Source organism: Falco biarmicus, chromosome 4 (assembly GCF_023638135.1).
Source record: "Falco biarmicus isolate bFalBia1 chromosome 4, bFalBia1.pri, whole genome shotgun sequence".
NCBI classification, from domain to species: domain Eukaryota; kingdom Metazoa; phylum Chordata; class Aves; order Falconiformes; family Falconidae; genus Falco; species Falco biarmicus.
Window position 1 is genome coordinate 8,031,882 of NC_079291.1, and position 26,022 is coordinate 8,057,903.

The window sequence follows — 26,022 nt, forward strand, 5'->3', positions numbered from 1 at the left end:
TCTAGCCACCGGCACCCCGAGGGCTGGTGGGCTGCCCGCACGGCGGGGAAGGAGCTGGCGCAGGTGGTGCCACCCCAGCTCTCAAGCCTGGCACCATGCGTCTGGTGGCCTGAGAAGTCCCAATGTATGTTCCTTCTGCCAGGCCAGGAGTTGTGTAGTTTTGTTGTTATTGTTATTGGTTGATTGTGGGTTTATTTTCATTTCTTTCATTAGGTTGTTCTGATAACACATCTCTGGCATAGCTTTATATTCCAATCCTTTGGTTTTGTTGTCATTTGAACACATTCCCATTTGGAGTAAATTTCTAAAATGAACCCTGAATCACTGAAGAATCCCACTACTTCTAAAAAAAAAGAAGAAAAAACCAAAAATCTAGAGCAGTTTACTATTTATGGAAGCAAATTTCTAACATCAACATTTCTAACATAAAACCACAGATATATACAAATGGAAAATAAGAAACGGTTTTATGGTAGTGAGGAATTGGAAAGATGGGAAAAGTACCATTATGAATTTTGAGATCCACTATTCCTTTTAATCTCTTAATTAGGTAGTTTATGCAGCAGTTTGTTTTATAAATACATATTTGGCCCTACTAATGGAGATTTCACAATACTCCTTAGACTGTGCAGCCCAGCTGAGAACCAGGTGGTGCTCAGCCACGTGCTACTTAGCTTAGGAGGTCAATGGGAACCACTGTTTCTTCCTCATACTTGGTATTTTGTAGGACTTGGACACTATAACTAAGGCTTGTACATGCTGGGAATTAAATCTTTTAATTGTTTTAATTAAGGTGCTTCAATTTATATTGTAATCTCAATTGTATGCCCTAGCCCCATGAACTGCATAGCCATGGTGATTCGTGACTCATTAGCATTGAGACTTTTTTCCTTGGGTCTGCGGGCCAGCTTCCTTCTCCCCCAGGGACAATATGGCTTGGGCTCGAAGCTGCCCATGCAGGTACAAAAAAAGACCGTTGGCATTTCTGGAGTTCACGTGCCGTCCTTATATCCTCTGGCACAAATGCAGTGTGCTGCATCTAATCGGCCGGTGTGCCACTGGTTGGGTGGCTCTGACCTGAAGTTCAATTTCCCTCCTCACCAGCTGTCCTGACTTCCCAAACAAAGCAGTTGTGCCTCCTGATGGTTTTATGGCTTTACAGGAACTGCTAAAATAAGCCAGCTCTTCAAAGACCTGTTGAAGAGTCCTTTTTAAAGTCCTCATAAATAGCTACGTATAATGACAGCACACCTCCAGGCCCCCTGACAGGGACATGAAATAGCTGGGCCTCCCTCGCGGTAGCTATTTTTCTATTCCTTCAGTTTGAGGTCTCAAATGAGCAGGTGGCTTTGCCAAACTGTGGGTTTGTTCTTTTACTCAATGTCCTTATAACCAATGAAATGTATAGCCAAATTGCGATGAACAATGTTACTACTGTTGTTACGGAGAGCATCTTTTAGTAGTACCCGCTTAGCAGCTGGCTGTGGGTGCAGCTGGTCCTGCTCATGCTACAGCAGGCAAGGACCTCTCTTTGCTTCAGCAGTCCTGCTTCACGCAGGCAGACACTGATGGAGAGAGGCACTGACCTGAGGGAAGGACTCAAGATGATATCTGATTCACAGGTTACTCTCTCAGTGGGAATTTACACACCTACAATGAAAGCTATGTAGACTTCAGACATCTTGCATCACCTCCACTTTTCCCCCAACTGCCAAACAAAACACTGCAAAGACTAAGGCTTGAACATATGGATAAATAAACAGCCCAGTTCCTTATCAAGAATGCCTCTCATTGATTCCCTCACCTCTAAAGAAAGTAGACACCCTCCCATGCTGGGAGGAGGTGAAAGGAAGAGCCTGTACCTTCCAAATCCTTCCAAAGATGTATGTTGCTGAAATATTTCCTGAAATACTTCCTTGCTCCAGAAAGGAGATACAGGTGGAAACCCACAATAGGAAACCAAACATTGTAACGTATCATCTAGGACTGGGGATAATAGTACAAACCTCAGTACGTTTTCAGTGTATCAAAGAAATTGATTTACAGCTCTCAATGTGCAAGACACTTTCACAGAAACATTCATCCCACACATAAAAGACTTTCAGATTTGAACTCAGTAAACCTTTACTACAGCACATCACTTTTCACTGACTCATATATGGGTTTATAAATGTCTTAGCAGCAGCACTTTAAATATGCACTAAACCTCATTAAGAACTTGCCACATTCCAGATGATAATGCCATGATGTTCTTGCAACCCATCACAGCCAGATGCCTCAGAGGCCAAACCCCACCTTCCACAACAGCATGAAAACCAGAACATTCATCGAACTTTTCTCCAAGGATTCCTTTCAAGTTCAACCCTTACTCTCCATTTCTCCACGGGTCTGTGAAAGTGCTCTTCGCACAGTGCTGTCACATCCAAGGGGGCGGGGGGGAATCCACAGCATCGCTGTCAGGCTCATCTCCGAACTACCGCTGCACTATGACAAGGTTTCCCTGTGGCTACTCCCTAATTTTTTTGCCAAGAGAAATGTTGCCCTTTCCCATTGCCCAAGTTCCCCATTTACCCTGCAGGGCTTCTCAAACCTCATTGCAGCCACAAACAAATTTGTGCTCCTTAAATACCCGTAGGCCGTTAGCCTCCTATTTGCACATAACAAAATCCTCCTGGTAATTCCCTATATAGTCCTTCTCTTTGGCAGAGGAGTTAAAGGTGATGCACTTTCTAGTCTAAGGCTTTTGAAATAGATCTTAGATCAGATATGCTTCTTTGACACTCATGCATGTAAAAATAGCAAAGTCCAGGCCTCTGTGACCTCCCCTGGATATATTAAGATCTTAAAGGTAAGCATATGCAGGAAGTGTTTGCAGGACCGAGACTGCAGGGACTTCGTACACTGCAGTCACAGTGATAACTTGCCTTACTAATTTAGAAGGTGCAAACTTAAGATTCAAATCATGGGCTTTTCCTGAAAGCACAGGGTATACATTCAAAGGAAAAGATTTTTTCATTAGATGTTATTCACTAATATTCAGTAAAGTTGGCAGTAAACCAATCAATTGATTTTTTTGGCTAAACCAACGTGTTTCTCCTGTCATAAACTCTTATCAGCCACACACAAAAAAAAAAAAAAAAGCCCAGATATACACTGCTTTGCAGAAGGTCTGACATCTAGTCACAGGCATTTCAGTGGTTTCATAATGTAAACACTACACTCAGATTACGTCTGTACTAGGGAAGCCAAGATTCATATTGTTCAATGGCACCATCTTCAGTCAACTACAAAGCTGATTATTAACTGGCTTTCAGAAGAAGTCACATTCATCTGTCCTAAGTCAGGAAAAAACATGGTATCAGTGCTTCTGACCTTGCATGGTACAGTCTCAAGGAACTCATTGTTGCAGCAGAAATACCAAGAGTATGGGTTCCTCCAAAAAAGGGATAATATCTATACAGTTTTGTCTGCTTTAAATTGAGAAGAAAAAAATGTCTGAAAGAGAAAAGTGTTTATTACATACAGTCGCTTCTGGGGAAATCTTGTCCCCGTTTGCTTTTCTTAGAGGTCTGATTGGTTTTGATTAATTATTGGTGAAGTTTGATTAATTATTTGTGAAGTAATTTGTAGATCCAGACCAAATCATGCAGCATCTGCCATATAAACGCTCAGAAAGATACCGTAAACTAAATACCAATTCCCAAAGTTTGGAATTCATTTTTGTCGCTTTGAAAATAGAAGTTATTGCCCTAATTCCTTATCTTTATGCTTTAAAACTAGAAGTACTAAAAAAAAAAAAGAAAAAAAATGAACCTGAAGATAGAATTAGAGCCATCCTGTTTTTAAGTGACAGTTTGTGGATATTTGTGGGAGTCTAACAGCAAGGATAAATGATGTAGCGTGTTTATTCTCATCACCTGAAAGTGACTTCTAGCTCAAAATAGAATTATTGGAACATCTGGTTTTGAGGCAAAATTTTAGAAAATGGTTTTAGTTATATGTGTACCAGAAATACATAGCTAATTGTCAGCCAACTCCTCCCCATCTTCTTCTTCCTTTCTTCATGTATGCATGTGTACTCTCAACGTGGGACTAGTATGTTACGGTTCAACCTAAGAGAACTGGATGAATGTGGATCGAAGAATAGCTTTTTCATCCTTCCAAGGCTGATGAGTGTTTCATGGTTTGTGTTTCCTTTTCAGCTGACCCCCTGGTTGGAAGTATTGCCACTCAGTATATGACTAACAGAGCAGAGCACGACAGAATGGCCAGACAGTGGACCAAGCGATATGCCACATAGGAACCTACTCTAGGAATTTGCTGGACCTGTGCAAGCACATTCACTAAGTGCATCAATAGCCCTTCCCTTCATTCTTATTTTTTATTAAATTTTGAACCATTTTGTGACAAAAGGTTGTCCTTACTTTCTTTTTTTGTTTTATTTTTATTTGTTTCGGGGTTTTTTGTTCTGTTAACTTGAAAGTTGTTTCCCTCAAATGTAGACAGGGAATTTTGGTTATCAGTGCAAAGAATGTTGGATCTGTAATAGTATAGAGCTTTGTCACAAAGCTTTGTATTAATGTGTGGGTTTTTTGGTTTTTTTTTTTCATGTGGTTTTGGGGAAAATAAACAAATTCAGAATTATATCTCGTTTCTACTTAAATGTAGTGTTTAGGGTTATTTTTTTGTACTGAAGTCTTTAATAGTGGGTGCATGCTACTGGGAACAAGTTTTGTATAAAAGCTTAAAATCAAGAATCACTGTGCATTACTAAGACTGTGTTTATCACTAGCCTTCTGTTTCCCACACAAAAGGCTATTGCGTTGAACAAATTAATATGTATTTTGATTTACTTAAAAAAAAAAAAAAGTGCTTGTAAATTTCTTAGGGACCTGCCACTTTTGACTGTGGATCAGTTGATGTACACTTGTATTATTAAAGCACTCAATAAAACACTGTGGCTGATAAATGCACTTCTTGCAAGATGGTGCTTTTGCGTTTGTGCAGTATAGGCTGCATAGTCCTCACATAATACAACTGCAGGTTAAGCAACTATTTTTGGATCCAAACTGTTCATTTCTTCTCTACAATGCATTTCTTAGAATTCTTCATTCTGCGTATCTTTCATATACAAACATCTTCCAAATTTTAAAGCCTTTCTTTCACATGTCGGTGCTCAGCCTAGCTATTCAGAAACCTCTTGCTGCATCTTTCATACTATGGCTTTACTGTATTCATCTTGTTACATTTAAAATAGTTGGCTATAAAAATAGCCTTGCAGTGAAAGCAGAATATTGATGATTATTTTATACAGCAGGCCTCATTTTACTTTTCTCCATGCTCTTTAATTGTAAAAGCAACTGTTATTTTAAAAAATAAATGAAGGTTTTCAATGGGAAAATTGAGCCCATTGCACCAATCATTCCCAGCACGTTCAATGGCAAGGGTATTTCTATTCAGATTTGACCTTCGGGCTAATTTTAGATATGCAGCCATAGAAAAAACCTTCTACTTGGCTAAGGAAATGTGTGGGTGTTGCGATTTAGAAAATACATACTGTGATGGTGATATCTAAGTGTTCTTTGTGTTGCAAGTCATATTGGAAAATCCCTGTCTCATATAATTAAGCATTACAGATGCTATATACAGTGCTTGTCTGCCCTCTCCCCTCTCTCCTTGCCTCTTATGTTTAAAGAGGATCTTATCTTAAAGAAGATACATTACAACCGGGACAGTATAAACATTCAGGGAGACCCAATCCCATTACACTCCAACTCAATCCAGCCATTCTGAAAACTAAAGCAGTCAAGGTGAAACCCTAGGGTCTCTACACCAACCACCGTGCTGCTCAGCATTTCCAGGCTGTTTTTTGTTTGTTTGTTTTGGGGTTTTTGTTTTTTGGTTTTTTTTTCCTCTCAGCCATTTGCTAAAAACTGCAATCATACAGCTTGAATCTACTGGCAAGTTGTCCTCTGCGTGAAGAGAAGCCGAACACTGACTTTTTTGTAGGCGGTATATAACTACCACCCCAAGAACCACAGGGATCTCAAGGAAATAATCAGTCTCTTTTGATTAAAGCAAACAGAAAGTCTTCTGGTGTCTGCAGAAGCCAACTGTTTACAAGCCCAGCCATACAACATTTTGGGGCCAACAGATCCTAAATACAGACATGAAAGAACAATAAAAGTTCAGAAACAAACCAAAACCTAAAAACCAGACTTCTCCGAGCCAGAACACCTTCTCAGGACAACTGCTATATGTGCTTCCCTAGGAAGTTGCTTCCACTATACAACTTGCCACAAAGTACCTCCACATCTGAAGGGAACCTTTGTGCTCTAAAAATACAACAAAGGCGTAAAAGGATTAAAAAGAACAACTGCATCTTGCCCAGTACAGTAACTGCATTACTTCTCTTATCCCATCTGCTGAAGAAATTCCTGCCAGAAGAGACTTGTGTCCCCCGAGACAGCAATCAACGGGCAATGTAAGATTTCTTATGAATTATTTTAAAGTGTCTGCCACTCTGCAGCCTTTATTTACACTCAGCTGAACATATTGTAATAATTTCCCAGGTACACTTTAAACCTCCTTGAAAAAGAACTTCTTAATTCCCACTATTTTTTTTTTTTCCTAAAATATAAAGAAGTTATAAACACAAGAGCCTATGGTACCTCTAATGAAAACATAACTGAAAGACAGCTGAGATGCCTTGGAGGAGGAATCATGAAATTCTTAATAAATGTCTGTCCTCAGCTCATCAGCCCTCACTTGCCTTTTCTACCAATCAAAAGCTGTGCAGTTTGAATTTGCAGGTAAGTTGCCCTCTATGTGAAGCTGAACACTTGCTTTGTCTTAGATAATACAAAACTACTGCCTTAAGAAACATGGGGATCTCAAAGAAATAATCAGACACTACCAACCCACGTTGATTAAAGCAAATGCAGAGTCTTCTGGCATTTTCAGGAGCTAAATGTTTGCATGTATGGCCATAAAAAAAAAAATTAATAAAACCACCACACAACACACCCACAACACACTCCTCTATTTTCAAATTGTCTTTATTTGCTTCCCAAGTAATTCTTTTCCTTCATCTGCTAAACCTGAGAAATGTGAAGCATTACTTGAAACCTGTTGTGTCGCCAAGGAAAAATGAGCCATCCCAAACAGAATTCGGTCTTCCAGCAGAGCCCCACTGGATGATGACATATTGGCATAGTCTCTTTTTCTCCTTTTGTTTTTCCTACATCTAGAAAATACTGCACATTATTCTGTCTCACCTTCACTCTTCAGATCCTCTGCAAATTCAGCCAATTCCTGCTTCCTCTTTTATGACAAATCATCTTTCTAACTTCTTCTAGATGGTGAAGGCCACATGCTGCCCTCCTGCAGCCAGGTATGAAGATCATGCAAATGACTCACACATAGTAAAACATTCAATAGCATACCCTTGTCCTAAAACAGCACATAAAGGCCATCACTTCAGCAAGTCTCAGTATTTTCTCAGGGACACACAAATGCTAAGGCTGTTTTGTTCTTTAAAGAAATCTTGTGGCTTTTCTGAATTCAAGTGCAATATCAAGTAAACAATACTTAATTTCCAGTAACCATAGCTAAATGTCACTGTCCTACACCCTTTGAGTTCAGCTCAGATGAATCAGAAATCTGGGAACTCTCCAAACTGTACCCATTCCCAAATTACTGAAGTGGCCTCCATGTCTCCTTGTCCAACAGACCAGCTGATTTCCCTCTCCAGAAAGCTACAGAACAACATAGCTTAAATTAAGGTACCCAAAACCATTCTGTATTTCCAAACTCCTCCAGGAGTGAGCAGGGCCATGACACTTTTGATTGCATGCCTTGTGGGTGATTGGGTGAATCACATTTGGTTGATTGCAGCAGTTAAAATCCATTAAAACCAGCTGCTGTGCCATCAACAAGGCAGGAATGATTCCTCTTGAAAGATCTTTCTTCAGGTTTTCATATTGTGAGCTGCAGATGGGTACACAGTCACATCCCATGCCCAAACAACCGGCAGCAGCACTCCACAGCCCTTCTTCCCCCCTACCCTGTGCAATGATACTGTGCAAGTATAAACCACCAGAGGTGTCGGGCTCCCTAAACCCCCAGACTGGGCCCCTGTCCAATGCCTTTTCAACCTTTAATGTCCTGGCCCAACGTTCCCTCTCCCTCTTGTTGGCTGTCCTGTCTCCGGAATTGATCCCTGTGACTTACTACTCCTCCTCATTCACCCTTTCCTTCTCTCTGCCTGCTTGCTTCTACTTGACCAATTCATTACTCGCAGCTGAGAGACCACCCAAGACACTGATCCCAGTTCACATAGCTGTTCCTGAAGTTGCCCAAGCATACAAAGCAAGCCTTTTGTCCCCCAAGTGCATGCCCAGAGTCTGCTCCCCCGTGCCCGAGGCAGTGCCTACTGCAGCAGGAAGAGCAGAGGAGCTTTGCTGGAGTATGAAGATGCCACGCAATGATTCAAACAGTGCAGCAACTCCCAGTTACTGCAACCCCAGCGTTATCCTGGGGTCCCTTTTCTCCTTTCCAATTCTCAGGAATTCCTTGTGTCTCTGAAGCTGGACACCTTTCCCCAGGCCCAGTGCACTTGCATTCATTTTGAGTTGGGCAGACTAAGGGAAGGACTCTGAATAAAAAGGCTGACTGTCCAGCCTCGGCAGCCCTAGCAGCCCTAGCTCCTGCAAAGCCAACTCTGCCTGATGGTTTTCCATCCTCAGTGGCTTTTTTCTTCTCTCCTCCTTCTATACTTTCCTCCGCTACATCAATACTAAATCCTGAAGCTTCCTTCTCCCCACTTCCCTCACCTCGGTCGCAGCTCTGTTCTTCCCCTGGTGCTAATGAGACCACGTCACGTAACACTGGGCCTCCTGGAGCTGCTTGAAATCCCCTGGGTTTTAGGACTTAGAAACAACAAAGAGCTTTGTATGAATTAAGTAATTCCTTATTGTGCCACGCCTGGCACTGGCTATAAACTAAATCACTTCTCCCACACACGTCATTAGCAGTAATGAAATCCGGGCTGGCCTGCCTCCTTAGCATGACATCCATATGCAAATGCATTTCCTCGGCTCAGTCTGCAGAGCCAATGCATGGCTGCTTGGGACCTCTCCAGCAGCCTCTGTCGGGTCACAACTGGAGTATATTTGGGCATTACTATTTACCAGGAAGACTTTTACGATACCTTTAAATCCATCATTCTGCACCTTAATTCCATCAGGAACTTTTAATAGGGACCTGCAGCACTTCAGGATAATGAAAAGGGCAAAGCAAAACATCCCTTTCATGTCAATTTTGATTCTGAAAGAAAGTAGTCACAGGCTAATGGAAGATTGAAACAAAGACAAGGCTACTAAGCCATCTAATCCCTTGCCCGTCCTAAATTAGTAAAATCCCACATCACCTAACAGTTAAATAAAACCTGTATTTACTTCTATGGCTTTTGCAGAACTGAATCAAAAAAACCCACAGCTATCCAAGGGTCCCAATAGTAAAAGTGGATGGTCAGATCACATGTTTCAGGAGCGGTTTTCTAGGGAAATGCTTCCACTAGGAAGAGCTTCCCAGCACCCCCATCTATCTCCTCCACCTCTGCCGGGCTGCAGGCAGGACTCCCCCCTTGGCAGTCCCTTGGGAAACAAGGGCTAGAAACAAGCACCTTGGGTCATTCCTTATTGTCACCGCTCCTCAAATACACTCACCCACAACAGGCATTTGTTGCTGCAGAATCGGTGCTTGGGTCCCCTTTTGTGTTGCCGAGGACCTTGGGGTCAGGAAAAACAAAGGGTCACACTTCAGTCTCTGTGAAATGCCCCCTTTCTTTGCAGTTGACTCATACCCTTTGTAAGGCCCTGAATGGAGTCTCTTCACATGAATGGAGCTCCTACCACACAGATTTCAATACAGCCCTGCTCCTTTCTCCACTTGTCATAAACGCAGCAAAGAAAGTGCTTTTGCTCATTGCACTGTGGAAATACCTTGCTCATAGCAAAGCTTAACTGTGCTCTTACCCATCTTCAAACTTCCCATTTACATTTCTTGGACACCTCTCAATTGTAAGAGCCTTTCCCTAGCAATTGCTCCTCAACACCAAGGAGCTGCAATAACCCTGCTTCCTTCTTCCTTTGGACCACATGCAACCTTCATTCCTGCTCGTTAGTTCCTAAATCTGCTTCTTCACTCAGGCTTCAGGGACCCAGACGCCTTGCTAAGCCCACCAACACACCAAAGTCACCTCTGCCCTGGGCTCCTCGCAGCCCATGGCTGTCTGTCTCACCACGGTGCGCCGACATGTCACCGAGTAAGGGAAAGCTCATCCCAGCACCTGAGATTACTGCCATCTTTGAAAAAGAGGGATGAAAACCTGCTTTATTCTCCTTTACATGAAAGGCAGGTCATACTCCTGGTACTCAGTACTTACACTAATGCACAAATACTCTCTGCAGATCCCCTGGTCTCAAAGTTCACAGCAGCACTCTTCCTTGGTCTTCTAGGAAGAGTATTGTTAGTAGCAGCAAAACGGTTTGCATTAAATGCCCTGATTGTTACGCATCTAATAAATACAATGAAACTGTCCAAAAAAAATCTGTTTGCAGTGGGAACTTCTTCATCTTTTGCACAGGAAAGTAACTGTGTTAATTAAAAGGTCTCTTCTGTTTCCTGTTCTGCTTCATTATGTATTGTCTGCCTAATACCGCTTGCTGCGGTTTTAAAAGAACATCTTCCTGAAATCTATTTAGAATTTAAATCCTTATGGCAAAGCATCAAAGAATAATCAAAACGTGCTCTGTCATATCAAGGTAATCTAATCAGAAAGGGTTGTGGAATTATTTATATACCTACATTTTTATGATGAATTAATAATTGATAGGCTTAAAGAAATAATCTCATTCTCTTCTATTTCATAATATACATCATGAAATACTGTATTTCATTACTGTGTATATTTGCCATTTTATCTATTTAAAATAAATACAGATTTGAATAACTTTAATCAATAGTTTTCTAGTGGAAAAGGACTCCATTACTTGTGCAGCGTAGTCCTGTGTGGGCTTACTTGTCTTAAAAACCATAATCCCATTACTAACTTTTTTCTTCCCATCTGTATAAACGATCAAGCAAAGTCTGCAAACAAAACATGACAACAGTCACTTGAGCCCTGCTAATGTGCCATCTGGAGCTGTTAGACATTAATTACTCTCTCAAGTTTTCAGAGTGACACTGAAACTCTGAAGGCAGAAGGACAAGAGACACAAGAAGAAATGAGAAGAAGAGTAATTGCAGAAAAAGCTCCTGCACACAACGCACGACAAGTTTCCTCTAGCAATGGACATTGCAGCACCCCACTTAGGTCAAAACAGGCTCTGCTGCAGGGTGCTGAACCGTTTGAGCAAACATACTGCTTACCCCATCCAGGTCCGACAGCTTCGCGTGGGTCTCGCTGGGTACATGGCTCCTGGTTGTGCATGGGAACAGATAACCCCAGACAAGTCAGCACATGGAACGGCAAAGCCAAGCGAGTTTGTGCTTACTCACTCCTGGTCCCGTGAGGGCAACCCCCTAAAAAGGGGGCTTCCCTCTTCTCCTCCTAATCCCACTAAGATGCCTTTCAGCCTGCACCTGCCCAGCAAAATTTGGCAGGGTTCCCCTGATGCTGCAATGATGCAAAACGAGGGAAGAGGAGGAGACGGGGCTGGGCCTGGCCAGGTGATACCATTCTGCCTCTGCAGCTGAGGCACCCAGCGCCTGCTTTAAATCCCGTTTGCAGCTCAATATGGACAGAGCCCTCAGCTTGTCTCCCCTGCAGAAACCCCTGTTCCTAAGGGGCTGTAGGGATCACCCCTCCTCCCCTGCTTGCATTCAGCCCCCCTGCTGCTGCTGCTGCTGCTGCTTAGTGCCGCTGTGCCTCTGGCATGTTCAAATTCAACCTAGCTCAGGACCAAAAGGACTTTTCCAGGATTCAGAAGCCACATGTAGAGCCAAAGCTGCCAGCAGCTGGTGCCCTCCTGTACAACAGACAGGACTATCACCCCTCTGCCCAGCAGCACCGCTTAATGCTCACGGCAAAGCTCCAGCAGGCACAGGCCTTGAGATGCAGTTCTAGGAAACTTATTGTGGGTCTTTTTGGTGCAAAGCGGTTTTTTTGGTCATTTAAAAAAACCCACCATGGTGTGCACTGTCTCTGTGCATGCATCCTTTCCTCTCTTCCCACCCACTGTGCCTACCCCCTGCCATGCCCCCAGGAGCCCAGTGGGCTGAGCCTAGGAGCCTGTGTGTAGATTTAGAAGTGATTTTTTTTTTAGTTTTTTTTGAGAAGTGGGGAAAGATGTAATCAGTGGCACAAAAAATATTGAGAAGCAGGAAATTTCTCCCCTTCAGAGCCTGCCAAATGTATGCAGAGCTGAGGCAACACAACATCTACCTGGATGGCTGGACCTTACTTGCGGAAGATGTACCCTGCCTTTTCTTGGGTTATATCAAGCCTATGAATGTATTTTGAAGGGTAACACTGCATATTTTCCTATTCATAAATCCTTCTCCTATATTATTTTAAGCCAGGCTCAGGGTGGCAGGAGAGGGGACAGCTGCTGGCCACAGCCCTGTGACCCTTAGCCCAGGTGTTTCTTCATCCCTCTGCTGCTTCCAGGACATGTACCCAGAGCAACACGGGGACAGAATAAGGCAGTACAGAGGGTCAGGGCAGAGGTACCAAGAAGAAAAAACTCAAAATTGTGAGACCCAGCTTTAAATCAGGTGCCAGTCTGGTCCTTCCCCAGCCCACCTGAAAGTATAAATGTATCATAGAACGGTTTGGGTTGGAAGGGACCTTAAAGATCACCTAGTTCCAACCCCCCTTCCATGGGCAGGGACACCTTCCACTAGACCAGGTTGCTCAAAGCCCCATCCAGCCTGGCTTTGAACACAGATATAGATATATATAGATATGTATGTGATATATGTGTATTGATGTATATTTTATATACATATACACATGCCTGTTTTGGACATGCACTGGCACCTCCAGGACCAAAAAGGGTTTCATTCAACCTTCAACTGCCCCCAGCAATGCGGTGTGGGTGGAAGCACAAGTGCCCACAGTGCCACCCATGAGGGTTGTTCCAGTACTGCAGAAGGTAAAGTAAGGTAAAGAAAGGTAAAGAAAATAACACTATCAGGAACTGATGTTGAGGCACTTCATAAAAAGAAGGGGGAAATGTCAATGGGAGCCTTCTGTAGATCTAGCAGACGTAAAGTTGTCCAAATGGGTGAATTAAGGACCAAAATGTCACCTTCCAGTCATAAATTAATATCCCAAAGTACAGAGCTCCTTTTCCCTGTCTAGTGTTGCACACATCTCGGCAAAACAGGAATGGTCCACTTTCAGCAGACACATAGTACATAGCCCTGAAATGTATGGACTTGCCTTGTTCCAGTGGGTGGCGGGGGAGAAATTAAAATGTTACTTGCCTATGGACAACTAATTGATACATGTTATTACACAACCTAATTAGAATTATTAAAACTATTAGAAATATTTAAAGCTGCTCAAGTAAAATCACCCCCTGTGCTGAACTCCTTAACACTAAATACTTACCCTTTAAAGGCCTGTTGCTCCAAATAAGCATTGCTGCTCCCAGCAAAGCCCATCAGCAAGGAGAAAAAAAATCACTTCCAGATCGTTCCTAAATCCTTTGGGAAGGGTAAAATATATGAAAGTTAATAATTCTTCAGGGAAGTGGTAAGGTGCTAGCTCGTGGTTGAGATGTCTTCCCTTACTCCTTGCAGCAGCTCTCACGCTGGTCCACCCTGCCTGAGCAGCAGGGACAGTCCACAAGACCCACATGGTCTCAACCAACCTGTCCCATCATTAAATTCATGGATTGTGAGTTATATACGGTTTGTAGATCTGCACAACTGTCCTTGATCCACAAAGCTGAGCACATGAAAACTTTTTCCAGAAGTAAGACCTTTTATATGGTAGGTAGTTTTCCCCTGGGGGAAGATTTCAACAGTATTTTGTATCAAATCTAATATAAACCTCACGGGGGGGGGGGGGGGGGATGCGGCGGGGAAAAGAAAAGAGAAAAAGCTATTTATCTATGTCACCAATTCTCCAAATATTTAGACATGTAACTTTAATTCTGGAAAGTATATGAGGTCCCTCTAATGAATCTGCTTCAGTTGGCCAAATAAATTTTCTCCAGGATATTGTTTTTCCTTCATACTTATTTGTTTTTCAAGCATTTTGCTTGTTAAAGTGCCTACCCTCAGTATGGGTCTGCTTTAATTTCATAGAAGTACTTAAAAAATAGTCCTCCATGGATTTGCCACTCAAATGTTGCAGCACTGAAAATCTGAATATAAAACACCATATAAACCTAAATGAAATTGCCCTACAGGAATTGATTTTTTATTGTCTCAGCCGATAGGAAAACAAAATGTAAAAACCATACTGAAAAGTAAATTCAATTAAGTGCTAGTAATCTGAGGTGTCATTAGTAGCATAAGCAAAGAGAGGTTTTGATTTACTGGGTGTTGTGTTCAGCCCAGCTCTGGTGCCCTGAGCAGCTCTCTGCTCTGCCAGGGGCAAGCAGCCTGGCAGCGGAGGAAGGAGCTGCAGCGATTTTCTGTGGCCTGTCCTCCAGGGCCGATGGCCACCACGGGCGGCCACCACAAGCAGCCCCCCGGGTGGGAACTGGAGCCGGACCGCGTAGGGCGTGAAGGCATCATGTGCTGACCAGGTCAGGCATAGGACACTACCAAAAAAGTCGGGTGCTGGAGCAGCTTTTAGAGCCAGGGTAAGTAGGACTTTTTACTTGAGGTTAAGGAGTACTGCCCAGTGGCATGATTCCCTTTCTATTTATTGACATTTGGCTATAAGAAGCTGGGGTTTGGTGGTTTGGGGGTTTTTTTTAGTCTCTTCAGACCGGCTCTCTGAGCTTAGATGTGTGCTTGTCCTTCCCGAGCTGGCTCCAATTAAAACCGTGTGTTCTTGATGTCTATTTAGGCGACAGTGTCACCAGAGGTTGCGGACTTGCGTGCCTCCAGCCACCTTGGAAGGGACTGTGCCCAAGGAGGGGTGCCCTTTGCCGTTGGGAGATGCTGCAGCTGCCCAGCTGTGGGGCGATGCCTTCCTGTTGCCAGGTGGCTGCAGGAGGGGCAACCAGGTCTGCCCCAGCCTTGGCTTCCCCCACTGGCTTGGCTGGGAGGTGACTGGCGGCGGGTACCAACACTTCTGACCTCATGAATATTTTTGGTTTATGAGCCTTTCTGCAAAACGGAAAAGCTGTTCTGTTCCAGCAACTGAAGCCTGAGGAGCTGCATCGGTTCTTGGATGACTGTTGCTAAAACCGTAGGGTGTATTTTCTGCTTCAGGTGAAAGCTGAAGATGAATGGGAGGGACCTATGTGCATCTTAAAGGACACCCCCAGAAAGTGTGAGAGACCTGTAAAGCATCATAGCTTTTAAATCTGAATTAAAAGAGAGGTGACCATCGGAGATAATGGTGGCCTTGAATCAACTTCAGTTCTTGTGTAAATGATCCTCTGCCTCAACACTTTTCACTCACCTATGGTGAGCTCCTTAACGGATGGGGTACTCCGCCAGTTGTGTAACAACTTTAGTCTTCTCCTCTTTTTCATATAGACATATTTGATGGTTTTATTGGACTTTGAAAATAAAGTGTACCATCACAGCTGTGGACTTACATACATTGTTGATGTTAAAGATATTCTTTTCTTTTTGTTCTTTTTCCTTTTTTTTCTCCGTTTTTTTTTTTCTTTTTTTCTGACAAGGCAAAAATAAAATTAAATGCTTTGCATAAAACCAGCAAATGCATCTTCTTGATGAGCTTGTGGCATCCAGTGAGAGCTTTCAGACCAAGCAGTAAAAGCTGACAAAGTGAAGCAAGTGATGATACAGTATTAAAATGAAAAGTTTTGCACAACTTCAATAGGGGATGCTGCCTACCCAGTCTTGAAACGCCTATATGTGATATTTCTGTCTTGGAGGAACTGATTCATTACCATTCTTTCTCTCCATATGCTGCTTCCACAATGAATCAGGCATTGCTCAAAACTATACTACTTTCAAAGCTGATGAGAATTAACTGAAGTTGATAAAGAAAGCAGACTTTGATTTTACTCTTGGTAAAGTCAAAGCAAGTTTTGCTATTTGTTTGAGTCTTAACAGGGTGAGAGAGGGAACTGTTTTTTATAAATTTTGTGGGTTTCGGTGTAACCCTAGCTAGCTCAGGTATAGCTTGGCCTTTTCAGGACTGACCTCTGAGTTTTACTATTAAATGAAGTTGTGGAGAGAACTAGGAAGCAGTCCTGGTGCTAAGCGGTGCGGACCTCCTTCGGGCTCTGCTCAGCCCTCCCTAGTGAAAATAGCGAGGAAGTTCCTGGGAACCTGAGACTGAACTGTCCACACATTCCGAAAGGCAAGTCAAAACCTGCTCTTGACCCAAAGTAGTGGGCTCCGGTGGAAATCTGCTACAGCCAAGAATTAAACCTCAGTTTCCCCATCCCTTAGACATGGCACTGACTTTTCCTATCAAAAGGCTTACTTCTTCTATTCACTGTGGGCTCCTGGCTTACTCTATGCTAAACAACAATTTTCTTTGAGTTTAATTAAAACGCTTGTCTGCTAGGATGCCATCGAATCCATCTTTGTGTTGCCAGTCACAGCTCATTAGCCCCATAGGCACAGTGGTCAGGCTGAAATACCAAACAAGAAAAAACTGAAGAGAACAAGTCATGAAGTTATGTTCATAAAATGTGTGATAATAAAGAGTAATTTTATTCTTTTTTAAAGAAAAACAAAAACAACAATGCAAAGGTGATACATTCTGAAAAAAGAAAGCAATCAGCAGGTACAGCCCCAACCTCTCATCTCTTGCAGTCGGGGCTCAACTCTGGCTTTGGCCTCAGCGATTCGGGAATCCCCCGTCTGTCATCTTCCTCCCAGCACTGCCCAGCAGACCCGCTCTGGCCTGTTTATTCTGCTTCTCCCTGCTTTTGCCATGCCACATTGTGCAATACTCTGGTTTTGAGCATGCAAGGATTTTTTTTGGACTTTTAGCCTCTCCACAAGATTATTTGGTCTTTTGTTCTGTTATGCAACAAACCCATCGATTTACTGTCTCTCCGATCATCATTTTGATTTTTCACATGTTTTTGGATTACTTCACAAGCACTGATGTGCCTGAAGCTGACTTACCAAGGTCCTGCAAGGTTTGTATGCTCTGGTGGAGCACACCACTTCCTTTGCTCATTTCCTCTCCTTTACCACATCATCAGAGGTCATAATATATGATAATGCACATGAGGCATAATTTCTATTTATAGGCACAGACAGCTACATATGAAGTGTGGAAGAGGCAGTGCTATGTAACATATGCAGAAAACTTCATTACAGATGAGCATTTACCTTCATATTTAAGATCTGTCTATGTCACGAAACACTAGTAAATCGACACTGAGTGAGCGGTATCCTGTGAGAATTCTCAGCTGCCTTCCTGATTTAGGGCTTTCCTTCTTTTTTCTTCCCCCTTGCCCCTTTCCCTTTATTTTTATTAGGTTCTGGCTACTTCAGTGTCTTTGAATTGCCTTTAAATTGACTTGCATCTCTTCCTGAAAGATCTGACTTAATCCTTGGTATCTTTACCTTAAAGCAGGGCTTCTATTAGATTGACCAGGTAGGACAGCTGCTACGAGGAGGAGCAGCCGAGGGTGCTGGAGCCTAGGCAGGGGAGTGTGGTTATTGCTCAGCTCCTCACTGCAGCCAGTCCTTGCTCTCTTCAGTGCAAAGAGCAGGACTGCAGTGCTGAGCTGCCAGATCGCTGAACTCGTGTCTGAACCTCACCGTCCCACCCTGCCTCAGCTGAGCAATTCCACCCTTTTCTTTACACTGGCTCTAGTGTACTTCTGACCTAGAGATGAGTCATTCCAGCACGCTAAATTGGTAGGAAAAGGAGGGGGTTTGGGGTGTCGAGGGGGTGTGCCTGGCTTGCATTCCCACATGGCTCAGAGCAGGGTTAGACGAGCAGGAGAGCTGGCGTAAGGAAGGAGACAGGGAATGTGCAACCAGGGGTGGAAAGGCGGGTGGGATCGCAGCAGACAGCAATGAAATTGGTTTAAGCTGTTGTTTTGTTGCAGCCTGAGCCAATTTAGGGGCGGCTTAAGCCCAAGTGTAAGGATACAGTTAAGTACTCTACCAAATGAAAGCATTTTCCTCAGTAAGTCTAAATATGAGCATTGCATAGCAGTTTTTCTTGATTTCACAAATACACACATGAAGCATTTTTAAATGTTGTATGTATTTATAGCCAAGGAGGCAGCTCTTTAAGAACTGTATCCCATTATCTGCCAGTCACTCCTGTGGCTGTGGGAGCAGTGCCTCTTGCTAAGAGGTTTCTGCTAAAAGCCCTTTGATTTCCTCCCTGTTTGGAGCATGGTAATGCTAGAAGGGAGACAGTGTCTTCTGGAGAGCTGGCAATGGAAGCAGAGTTTTCTCTTACAAATGTGTATCAGTAATATTTTTTGGCGCTGGCCTTGCTGTGTGTGTTTTACATTCCCAGTTGCTGTAGAAAGGAGGAATCACTCCCTAACTGCATCTGAGTGCTGGTGCCCATCAGTCCTCTGCAGAACCTGGAGCAGGTCAGCTGTGATAGCACTTCTGGGCTGTGTGTGCAGGGGGATGCTCAAAAACACAGCACCCTCCTGCAGCTCTGCATTGGCCCTTGGAGCATGCCCGACTGCTGTAATCTCTGAAGCCCAGCACCAGGGTCCCCTCTTATCTCTCATGCCAGTGTGGATTGATATCTGGGCAGATCTGCAAATGAGTGGCCACAGATGGGAAAAACAACCGGGGGAAAATGCTTCTTTTGTGCCTGGAACAAGTGCCATTAAGGAACATGCCAAGACCTGAATGAAATAGTGCTGGGTACTTTCTCCCTGTGGCTGAGGCAAGCCAAAGAGGATGGGAGCATGATGTCGTGTTTCATCCAGGGTCTCCATCCAAATAACAGTCATTCTCTCCTTACACAGCACTCCAAAAGCAGTGGAAATGGCCTCATCAGCCTGCCAGGTCATTTTGCTTAGGAATCTGCTGGCCCACAAAAGCTGCTAAACATAATTATGAAGTCCCCAAAGCAAATATTAATAAAGGAAGCAGCAGTATCTGAGGTACTTCATTTAGAGGCTGATTAAAAAACAAAATCCCAAAATGTCAATGGGAACGGTTTGCTGCTTTCGGTACGCTGCATCAGGCCCTAGGCCCACGTGTTGCCACGTGTTGCAGAAACAATGCACATGACTTCAGAGCTGCGTGCAGCATCGGTGTGCAGGGAAGCCTGGAGTATTTGAGGCTCTTGCTACAGCAGGAAGAAAGCAGCGTTGCAAGAACGAAAGCAATCCTTTTTCTGACTACTCACAAATACATGCCACACATTTCTCCTTTTGGCACCCTATAACTGATAGCATCAGCTATAATGAGGAACTGAACGGACAGCCAGGTAAGTCGTGCAGTCGCATGAGATCTCACTCTGCAGCTCATTATATCGAGCTTCTGTAGAATGTGATGTGTTGGCACCGTAGGGATACTTGGGTCTGGATTCACTCTTCACCCTGTCTTCCCCACGGCAGCTGCAGATAGGCTATTGATCTTTCTCCTCATTAATCAGAATAATTTTGAAGAAAAAATAAGGGGCTCATTTCCTATCCATTCTTCCCTTTAGTTCTTTAATTTACAAACAGCTTTATTTTGAGCTTTTCCTGTTTCCTGCCTCCTTTATGAGGCACCATTCAATGACTGCTACTTATTTGGTAGTGATATGTGACTCACAAAGTGTCTGGAGCTTTGCTTTGTAAAGCGTTAAAATGGAAGTAAAAAGGCAGAGCGCCTTGTTTTTAAACAGGATTTGCTGTGCTGTAAGTTGATCAAACTCCAGGTAAACGGATTCAGTCGTCCAGGGTGGAGAAGGGAAATGTGTATTGTTACAGTCATCTTCGGAGTTTACGTCTTTAAATGAAAATAAATGCAGCTATCTAGGGAGCATATACATCTCTCTTTGCTCCAACCTCAGAATCTTTAATTACCTTCGCAGCCCTGCTGTGCAGCAATGAAATGCTGTTATCCTCACTTCATTTCTTATCCTCAGATAAGGAAAGAAGGCAAGGGGGGGAAAGGACTAGCAGAACCCAGACCCAAGACGAGAGGTTTACGACCTGACAGAGCAGACGGAGGGTTGGTGTCTAAGCAGACTGCAGCAGATCTGCAGGCTGAGTGGAGAATTTTCTACTTTGCCAGCAAAAAACCTGAAACAGGGAGGCCTGCCTTCTGCTTGGGATTTCACTGCGTGAGTCAAAGGCACACGGAAGAAACCCTGTCCTCTTTGGATCCAGAGCTAAGGAGAGGACTCATGCCTGGTTATTCAATGAAATGATTTGGGCTCAGGATGACCTTGCAAAGGACCTCTCACAGGTGGAGGTATGGCTGAAGCACAGGAAGGGGTTTGGGTATAAGGAAGACACTGAGCAGCCTGACATAGTGAGCACTGAGGGACTTTTAGGGGTCTGTGGAACTCTAATATCTAAATAACTGTGTAAACCGACTGAAATAGCAATTAAACCCAGAAAGCTTAAAACTGCTTTTGATTTTAAACTCCCCTAATGCTGACAGCTGAGTGCATGTGCTGTGGCTCAGGCAACCGAGGCCCTGGTTCTGAACGTGGACTTACATTTCAAGTCCACCACCCAAGGCTGGTAACTTCCCACCATGACTCATTATTTGTCTTGATTTCATTTTTTTCCTTAAGTTCTCTTTTTTTTCCCCTCCCCCTTTTAATGAGCCTTAATTAAAAAAAAAAAAAAAAGAAAAAAAAGAAAAATGTTTGCTTTTAATGCAAATCAAGCAAGAGATTTGCATGGATTGCTGCTCGTGATGGTAGTCTGGGTATGTGCAAGGATCAGTTACAGTGGGATTTACACACACAGACACACACACACACAGAGTCACACAGTCACACACTCACACACACACACACTGCAAAAGGAAGAGTAATTGCACCCATTTCAGGTTTGTTTGGAGCCTTCTCTGAGTTGTTTCTTTATTAAGCAGTGACTCACAAGGTGCTAGGAGCAAGCAACATGCACTTTGACTCTTGATGAGCAAAACATTTATGTTATTACTACATGCTTTCAACTAGATTCCTGGTATTTCTAAAATATCCAGTATGGTGTTAAATGCTGACCACAAATCAGAGTGGGAGCCTGTTATTTATGAGGAAGTTCTTGAGCTATTTGCTGCTGTAATATTGATGAGGCTTCTTGGACAGGTCACATTAGGATAGCGCGATAGGAAATGAAAACTCTTTTATGGCTCTGAAGTTGATGCTTGGGGAACTCGATTTGAAATTGCTAAGCACCTATCCAGAGGAAAACAAAAGGCTGCTGCCAGAAAGCAGGTGTTGCATCTAGTTCTCAAACTATGTAGCCGACTTGTAAGGCACCGTTGAGGTCACAGACATGATTAGGAGGTGGTGGGGAGCTGTGTGCTTTTGATTCCCCTCATCAAAAGGGATTTGGGTTTATTGCAGAAGTCCTGACAGCTCAGTGGCGTTGGCTGCCTTATTGTGCCTACTGCAAAAGGTCAGTCCGTTCTGGCTCAGGCAAACACTTTTCAGAGTCCTCCTGACTATAACCTATAAATGCTTTGTCTGTCAGAAGGTGATGATAGCTTAGTATGACAGCACAGTTTTTCTGTGCTACTGGAAATCTTTTTGTTTATATAGACTCCTCTGTCTCCAGGATTTATCAGCCTGGCAGCAATTATAAACAAAACCCCATGCGTTTGGGATTTTCTCTGAATGTTTTCAGAGAAATGTTAAAATGCGTTGGTTTTCTCATTGAAGAGTCACAGCTCGTTATTCTGAGCTCGTGAGGAATAAGTGGCCAGGGAATTAAAAATGAAGTCTCCCTTTACCATTAGAAGCGAAGGGTGCTCCCCCGGGGGTGATCCCATGGGGCAGACACCATCTCTGCAGGCTGCTGCATGGGGCTCTCAGGCAGAGGGGTGCTCATGCTCGCTGCCGGATCGGAGCCCAGGGCACGGGGGGCGGGGGGGGGGGGGACACACACCATCACACCCAGCACTTCTGCCTGGCCAGCTTCTTCACCCATTTTGCTTTGGCAGCGACAGGGAGGAGGAAATCTTCTGTTCCCAGAGCCTTATAGCCTATTTATATATCCAAGACTGAAGACTGTGAATATGGAGTCTGTTAACTGAACTAGCACCGGAGCCCTGTTAGACACTGTCACCAGCGTATCCAGTAGCTCTAGTATCTAATAAAAGGATATTTGCATTGTGTGGGAGTGAGAAATTCCAGCTGCTAATAGCATGCAAAATAAACCAAACTGTTCAACAAACGGTCTCCAAGGGGCTTGAGGAGAGAGTGGAAAGTGTGCAAAGTTGCCACCCAAGAGGGCGGGGGTGTGGAACCAGAGTAGTGTAACGATGATTTCATTGTGCAACAGGCTTAAAGTGCTCTAACGAAGCCATTACCAGGTAAAATCATCTCAGTGTTAAGTGCTTTACTAGCACTGAAGTGCCAAATGCATGAAATCCATGATACCCTGAAGAGGTGAACAGACCCAGGTGTTGATCTTGGTTGTGGAGAGGAGCTGAAGAGCAGAGCTGTGCTCATGCTTACTGCCCCAGCCAGTGACCTAGGAGAGGAGAGGCGGATTAGAGCTCCCTTCTGCTTAGTTGCAACCCTGCGAGTATTTGGTGCCCCACACTGCTAGACTATCAAGAGGAGGATTCCCTGTCCTCACTTCCACCTATTCCTTAAATTTCTAGGAGGTGCGGGTCTGACTCCTTTCTGAGCTTGAAGGGAGTTGAGCCCAGGTCTCCACGTGTCTTGAATCAGTCTTAAATGGAAAGCTGCCGCATGGAAGGCTGCAGGAGAGAGTTCCTATGTCCTTCAGGAGCTCGCCTGGGGCTGTGAAACTCAAGCAGGCAGAAGTGAACCTTCCTGCAGCTCTTATCCCCTGCTGCAGTTTGGGAATGGGGAAGCATTTTGGAGACTGCCTCTGTTGTTCATATTTTCTGTGGGATCATTCTGGCAGCTCCGCAGTGTACTGGCAGGAGGCCTAGATTTCTTGTGGGGCATTTTGGATGGCATTTTAGACATGTCGGCCTCATGTCACACCCATGTAGGTGTAGGCTGCTGCTAGAAGAGGTGATCCCTTCCCTCTGCCTCAGCCACAGACTCCAGTTCGTCTCTTTTTGCCTCAGGTCTCCCTCTCGTACAACAGCAGGCAAACTGGCACAGCTCGCTAACCTGGTGTCAAGAGGTTTCTGAGGCATGTGTGGGAAGAACAGTTTTCTGAGAAATGAACCTGGGCAGACTTGAAATGGAGCAGTGCCGGCTGCACGATCACAGAATCCAAAATAAAGTGGTGGGGACGTCTCGCTGCACAGATCCAGTTAGAGAGGAATTTGGGACTGACCCTTCTGGCAGTGGCCTGCAGTGATGCTGGGTGAGGAGAGGCAGCAAAAGCCAGCCTCAGCAGTGCCCTTTACCCACTAGTTTCAGGCAGTTACGAAGGTGGAGCATGGAGTATGTACCTGCAAGCACAGTCTGATCAGAGCCATGCAGTTCCTGGACCCCATAAAGTGCAAATTATCCCAGGTGTGATCGCAAGTGCTTTCAATTAATCTAGAAGGCTGTGAAGTAATTTCAAGACCTGTACCTGATATACTGGTGGGGTTTTGTTGCATCTTTAGTGCATGATTCCAGTGAACTGGATGTTAGTGACTGGATGTTATGTATTTCCAACAGTTCCTTCTGTGTGCTAGTGGAGGATGATTGTTCTCCTCCGTCTACTTCAACTCCATTTCTCTTTCCATCTGTTCTGTTTCTAGTTCAGACAAAATGACACAATTTTTTTCCCTTAACACTGTTCTCAAAAGGTGGAAAATATAATGCTCCAGTCCTTCATAAATGCTTTTCTTCTGCCCTCCGTCCCTCAGCTCATTCAGTTGCAGGTGGAATGGCCTGTGTTGTCAGATACCCAGCAAAAGGAGAAGTACATATCCCAGAACCTAATAAAACAATTCTAGTGTGCCCTCCTGGTCTGCAATCCTTCAACAGCTCTCCCTTCATTAAACATAAAGCCATGTGTTTCTTAAAACAGATCACACGCCTGGTGCCACAGCGTGGTATGTGTTGCTCTCACTGTATTTCATGAGGGTTTTTAATTTACAGCAACACAGTTTTTATTCTTACAACAATTCTTGAAGAAGTACAAAAAAAGCCCAACAACAACAACAAAATCAGGCAATACTGATGTCTGTGAGAGCTGTAAACTACCTGACATTGATCTGAGCAGCGGCACTTGCAACTAACCTTGATCACTCAGCTTTATTCCTGGCAGCGTCTGCAGCAGCCCAGCCATGCCTTACTTCTTCAGGCATTTTGGTTGCCCAGGTGAAAATCCCTGTTAAATCCAGTGGCTCTGGTGGCGTTGTTCTGGATTTACACCAAGGTACCCATGAACAGAATTTAACTGTGGGCTTCCTGCGTGCTCCTGCCACCTGGGCTGCGTTTCCATGGCACAAGCAGTGATGGAGCACCCGGGAGGACTGACAAGTCGCAGAAATCTTCTATTTGTATTCTGCCAGCTTGCCCCAGCTCCACTGTTTCTATTTCACTACTGTTTTAAAGCAAAGGTTAATGAGGTTATGGCCATAAGCCTCTAGCTGGTATTCAGGCTGCTTTGGGTAACTAAAAGTGCTGGCAAGTAGAGGACACCAATGGAGTTTCTTTATATTTGATTAAAGAACGAATTGTTGCACGCAGGGGGAGAAAACCAAGCTGTCTTGTAGAACAGGCTTGTACGTTGCCATTTGGCTATTTTTAACAATAAAACCAGCTCTTTAGAAACAAGTGCAGTGGATTATACCTACTAAAATTGCTTTTTTTAATTTTAAGGTAAAGACACCATATAAAGCTGCACATGTAATTCAGGGAGGGCTGGGAGGTAAAAATACATTGCACTTCATTAGAAATATTGCTTTTCATTTACAAGCACATGAGAATAGCTTTTCACTAGCTGAACTCTGGTTTTCTATGCCCAGCTCTCCTAGTAGTATCTCAGTGGGCCAAAATTTCCACTGAATGAAATGATTGCTGTCAGATTGACTCAAATGGTGTCTTGGTCTTTCATACAAATGAAACATTTGCTTTGCTGTTATAAAAATATCTACAGTGTTTATGAATCTAATAAATTTTTTAATAAAGAAAGCCATAAAATAAAAGGGTTGCTAATTAACCACAGAGCTGAAAAGTTAGTTACTGCAGACCAAGTCTCGGTTACACTGACAGAAGCGTGAAGTAATTTTACTGAAGCCTGTGCTGTTACCTCAAGCTTTCCCCTTCATCCACAACCAGAATTTGATTCAGTCTGCCTAATTATCTTTTATCTGGGCTTAGTTTCAGCTCAGTGACACTCTCCACCTTGCAACCAATCCTTTGGCTTTTGTGAAAGTCTTTTTTGTTGAGAACAGTGCCATTTTGGTTTCCATTTAAAAGGAATTAAAGATCCAATTATGTAAATTAATTTTAAAAGCTTTATCGCCAATCTTCTGGGAGAAAGGTTATTGCACAAAGCTTGCGACAGACTTAAAACAAGGGTTCTTTGGCTTTGAAATGCATCCCGAGGTGACACCCACCTCTGCCTCCTGTCACAAAGCTGGCAGCTGAGCAGGAGATTTTGGGCAGTTCAGGGACCTGACCCAGAGGAGCTCTGCACAGCTGCCAGCCCCAGGCAGAGGACCCCTGTTTTCCAGGAAAAGAGATGGGCTTGACTCACGACGGTGGAGTGGAGAGGGGCAGAAGAAGGAAGAGGGATGGATTCGGGCATGATACAGGAGCCCCCAGACACGTAGGGGTGGCTGATGGGCTTTGTGGTTTGGCCGCAAGACTCAGAG

The 26,022-nt window shown here is 43.8% G+C and overlaps 1 protein-coding gene across 4 annotated transcripts in view; it reads left to right on the forward strand.

The window, feature by feature from the left end:
- Positions 1-4,973, forward strand: part of LOC130148834 (ubiquitin-conjugating enzyme E2 E2) — a 217,841-nt gene extending 212,868 nt beyond the window's left edge. For all 4 annotated transcript variants that reach the window (XM_056337881.1, XM_056337879.1, XM_056337880.1 and 1 more), the window contains one exon: positions 4,203-4,973. In XM_056337881.1, the coding sequence (XP_056193856.1) occupies positions 4,203-4,300 (98 nt within the window). In that variant the 3' untranslated portion in view covers positions 4,301-4,973. The remainder of the gene's footprint in view (positions 1-4,202) is intronic.
- Positions 4,974-26,022: the final 21,049 nt, after the last annotated feature.